Source organism: Quercus lobata, chromosome 7 (assembly GCF_001633185.2).
Source record: "Quercus lobata isolate SW786 chromosome 7, ValleyOak3.0 Primary Assembly, whole genome shotgun sequence".
NCBI classification, from domain to species: domain Eukaryota; kingdom Viridiplantae; phylum Streptophyta; class Magnoliopsida; order Fagales; family Fagaceae; genus Quercus; species Quercus lobata.
Window position 1 is genome coordinate 26,912,873 of NC_044910.1, and position 4,852 is coordinate 26,917,724.

Consider the following 4,852-nt stretch of genomic DNA (forward strand, 5'->3'; position numbering starts at 1 on the left):
CCAAAAAAAAAAAAAAAGGTAGCAAAGGAAAAGCAAAGCACTTTCCAATCTTCTCACAATGGCCAAAGGTGTAGAATGAAAACAAAAGAAAAAATCTCCTTCTTTCTCCCTTTCTGTTGCTAAAAATAAGAAGAGAAAAAGAAAAGTGGTGAGTTTTATCTTTCTCTATCTCTTTGTGTTGCTCTAAGAACAAGAAGGAAGGAGGAAGGAGGTGAGTTTCTCTCTCTCTCTCTCTCTCTCTTTTTGGCCTTTACAATAAACAATGAGGAAAGAGTAAAATTGATTCTTTTTCTTGCACTGAGAAACGTGAAACCTAGTCTTGAAAAGACATGAAGGAGACTGCAATTATTATGGTTAACATAAAGTAACCACCCTAGTGTTTGATATGAAGTTTTACAGGGGTTCACACATTATAGAACAAATTGCCATACTTTTTCAAAAAAAAAAAAAAAAAACTCGCATGTGTGATCCAAATTTCAAAAAAAATAAATTTTTTTTGATCACACGTAACTTGGGGGGTTGAATGTTAGGGTACATATTTTTACACCTATTTTATTTAAATACCACCTATCTATGCTTAAACATCACCAATAAATTATTGGGCCTCTCTAAATATTTTTAACCCTATTATCATACTAACCCATAAATATTTTCCATGCCACCACAAAATTGGGTCACAAATTTAAATTATTATAAAACCCAATATTTTGTGAGGCCTATAGTTCAAACTCATGCCCAAATTATTTTATTGATGGGGTTCAAATCCCATGGAAAATTATCTATCAAAAAGCTTAATTCTCATTGGCAATATTAAAAGCCTAGTTCTCACTATCAACATCAAAAAGCCAAATTCTCATTAGCAACATTAAAAGCCTAGTTCTCGCTGGCAATATCAAAAAACCCAATTCTCATTGGCAACATTAAAAATCCAGTTAGTTTAGAGGAATAGAAATGGAAATGGAACGCTCTCTCTCTCTCGTGGAACAAGCGGAACTTGCCCGCAGCAATAAAAAAGTCAAAAATGTGAATCATGCGGGTTTTTGTGAAGGCCAAAGCTCGGGGTCTTCATCTCCTAGCTACATTGGGGGCCATGGCAGCCAAAATGCTTCATTTAGAGATAAGCTTATGGGTGAAATACCAGGTGCATACACGCAGGCATTTTGTTTTGAAGAGTTCATGGATGACGATCCCGAGTCGGATGACGAAGTGGAAACTCTTAGGCAAGGTATGGTAGTTGTGAAGTTCTCGAAGGAGCTTAAACAAGAGATCCGAAGACCTTGGGCGAGAGCTTTGATTGTGAAAGTATACGGTAGAACTATTGGATTAAATTTTCTCCAAGCTAGATTATTATCTTTGTGGAAGCCAGCAGGGCGTATGGATGTTGTAGACCTTGAACATGGCTTCTTTCTCATAAGGTTGTCATTGAAAGAGGATGTTGAGACTATGTTGAAGAAAGGTCCTTGGTTTTTAGGAGACCACTTCCTGTCGGTTAGACCATGGGAACCAGATTTCAAGCCTGAGTCAGCTAAGGTGTCTTCTATTGCAATTTGGATAAGACTCAGTGGGTTACCTATTGAATACTACAATGCTAAGGCTCTCCAACACATCGGGAAGGCTATTGGCAATGTGTTAAGGATCGATACTTTTACGGCAACTGAATCAAGAGGTAAGTTTGCAAGGCTGTGTATCCAAGTTGATGTGGATAAGCCGCTTATCACTACAGTGATGAGAGGTAAACTCCAGCAAACCGTTACTTATGAGGGTATCTATAACTTATACTTTGAGTGTGGAAGAATGGGCTATAAAGGAGAGGCTTGTCCTTTTGTTATTAAGCCGGTGCCGTCTTGTGAGGAAGCAGAGAAGGGAGGTGCAGGTGATACAGGGGCAAGCACACACATTGTGCATGATGCTGACAGTGCTAAGGTAAATTTGGGACCACATGGAAAGGACGATGCCGTGCGAGAGGACGTGCATGAGGGATCGTATGGACCTTGGGTGGTCGTGGCACGTAGAAAGAAAGAGACAAAATTCCAGAGGAGTGGTGGGTCCTTACCTGGCCACGGTCTTGCTTTGGAGCAGAGAAGTAACGATCATCAGATAGCTAATAGGAGGAATTGGGTTGGTGTGGAGAAGTCTGAGGATTCCAACGGGCTTAACAGGGAGGCAAAAAGGAAGCTGGCCCCTTTAAGGATTCTGGAGAAAGCCCAAGTGGAGCAAGTCTTACATAGAATTGGGAAAGAAGCCCAAGATGTTTCGGCCCATAATGCAGGTATGAAAGCTATTATTCCAAAAAATGCTAAAGCCCGTAAGGCTGGATCAGTCAAAGTAATGAAGGTGGAGGCACGTGCAAGGGTTGGAAGCATGAGTTTGATCGGTGCTGTTGGGGAAGAAAACTCAAGGGATTGCTTGCCGACACACAGGATGAGCCAAGCCGATGCCATTGCCGTCGCAGGGGCAGAGTTGAGGCAGATCGATGTGGCGCACCTCAACACGCCGTTGCCTAATGGAGAGTTCCAGTTCACTGCAGTTGACGAGTCCGAGATGGGTCTGGTTCGAAGAGGTGGTTTCGGGAAAAATTATGGTGATCGGAGTGGCTATGAGACGAGGAATATGAACTGGGAACATGGGTTTGGTCCACGTGAAGATCAAGGCTTGGACAGAGAGCTGACTGGCGGCAACGACAGCATGCTGGGTTGTCCTGGTGACTGTTCCGACAATGGAGAGGGTTTTTAGGTAGCTCAATCTGATCATGGCTCCTTAAGTGATGAGAGTGGGGGCTGTATAGCACATGGTGCGGATCTGATGGTGTTGGAAGGAAGATGTGATAGTGGGTCTTCCCATTGAGTTTTGTCATGTCCCAGCTCTAAATGTCCTTATGAATAGCATTATCTAGAATTGTAGAGGTGCTTTAAAGCCCTCTTTTCAGAAGCGTGTTAGGGAGATGGTGCAGAAGTATAATCCAACTATTTTAGTGGTAATGGAAACTCGTGTTGGGGTTAACAGAGCAAGAGAAATCACTGAGAGACTCCCTTTTGATGGAGCTATTCGCTTTGATGCAGTTGGGTTTGCTGGTGGAATATGGGTGCTGTGGAATTCTGAAAGAGTTGACGTTGCCCATTTGGCCAGTACTGAACAAGAAATTCACTTTACAGTTAAGGTACGCAGTTCAAATCTTATTTGGCTTTTCGTTGCTGTGTATGCTAGTCCTAGGTGTGCTGAAAGACACATTTTATGGAATAACCTTATGAAAGTAGCAGACCTTCACAATATGCCTTGGGTTATAGCAGGGAATTTTAATGAACCTTTGGTTAATGATGATAAATTTGGTGGTAGAGCGGTTAGTGTGAACAACTCTCTTTTGTTTAAGGAGTGTTTAGATAAATGTAATATGATGGACATCGGCTTTGCGGGACCTCGTTACACTTGGACCAATAGAAGGGAAATTCAAGCTTTGATTCAGGAGAGAATAGACAGGTTCTTTGTGAACCCTCAGTGGTGTTTGCTTTATCCAGATGCTAAAGTCTCCCATCTTCCTAGGTACCACTCTGATCACTGCCCTGTTCTGCTAGAGATGTAACCAGGTGTAAGCAGGGGGAAGAAGACGCCGTTTAGGTTTCAAACGTGCTGGTTGCTTGACCCTACCTTCCCTGCTATTGTTTCTCAAGCTTGGGGAGGTGCAGATAATCTTGTTGAGGCCGTTGATAGCTTTACTAAGAATGTTGTGGATTGGAATAAAAATCAGTTCGGGAATATTTTTACAAGAAAGAAAATTCTAATGGCTAGGATCAATGGTATGCAAAAGGCTATTGCTTTTAAACCTTCTAGTTTTCTTCTTAAGTTGGAAGTGGATCTCCTTAGGGATCTAGATCTTGTTCTCAATCAAGAAGAGGAGTTATGGGCTTTGAAGTCTCGGGTTAATTGGTTGGTTCAAGGGGATCGTAATACAACTTTCTTCCATGTTTCAACTTTGGTTAGGAGGAAAAGGAATCAAATCATGGCTATTAAGAATTTAGTGGGGGAGTGGATCCTTGAGGAGAATGATATCAAAGAGTTTATTAGAAGTGGTTTTAATGGGATATACGCAACATCTCATGAGGTTGTTTCAAGGGATGAACCTAGTTTTGTCCAGTGTCAGGCCAGCCTTTCGGATGGGGAGAGGGAGAGCATCGGTGGAGAGGTTACTGAAACAGAAATCAAGGCTGCCTTGTGGTCTTTAAAACCATTTAAAGCCCTGGGTCCGGATGGACTTCATGCGGGCTTCTTCCAAAAATTTTGGCCGGTAGTGGGGGACTCTATGATTGAGGAAGTTAAGCAGATTTTTAGGAGTGGGATAGTGCCTGAGCATCTGAATAAGACTCTTATTGCCTTGATTCCTAAGATCCAAGGTCCTGAGACTTTAGGTAATTACAGACCTATTAGTCTGTGTAATACGGTGTATAAAGTGGTGACCAAGATTATTGTGGCAAGGCTGAGACTTTTTCTGGATAAGCTTATTTCTCCCCTACAGACAGCGTTTGTCCCAGGTAGAAAGGGTATTGACAATGTCATCATTGCCCAAGAGATAATTCATTCCCTTGGGAAAAAGAAAGGGAAGACGGGGTACATGGCCTTAAAGATTGATTTGGAGAAGGCTTATGACAAGCTTGAGTGGGGATTTATTCGGAACATGCTTATTAGGATTAACCTTCCCACACAGCTCATAGATGTTATAATGAGTTGTGTGTTGACGGTCTCCACCTCCATATTGTTTAATGGGGAAGTTTTGGATCCGATTCTTCCTTCTAGAGGGATAAGACAGGGTGACCCGCTCTCCCTGTATCTTTTCATCATTTGCATGGATTTTCTTGGTTAA

General features: G+C 42.0%; 1 protein-coding gene across 1 annotated transcript; it reads left to right on the forward strand.

Annotated features, from left to right (window-relative positions):
* The first annotated feature begins 2,941 nt into the window (after window positions 1-2,941).
* On the forward strand, window positions 2,942-4,852 carry LOC115951816. The gene is made up of 2 exons (XM_031068959.1): window positions 2,942-3,474; window positions 3,592-4,852. Exons 1-2 carry the CDS (start codon window positions 2,942-2,944, stop codon window positions 4,850-4,852), a joined length of 1,794 nt encoding a protein of 597 aa, XP_030924819.1.

Excerpts from the sequence above, each read along its gene's own strand:
- LOC115951816 (XM_031068959.1), top strand. The coding sequence starts at position 2,942 with ATGGTGCAGAAGTATAATCCAACTATTTTAGTGGTAATGGAAACTCGT. Across the intron at positions 3,475-3,591 it reads ATTCAGGAGAGAATAGACAG|GGGGAAGAAGACGCCGTTTA; the intron begins GTTCTTTGTGAA and ends AGGTGTAAGCAG.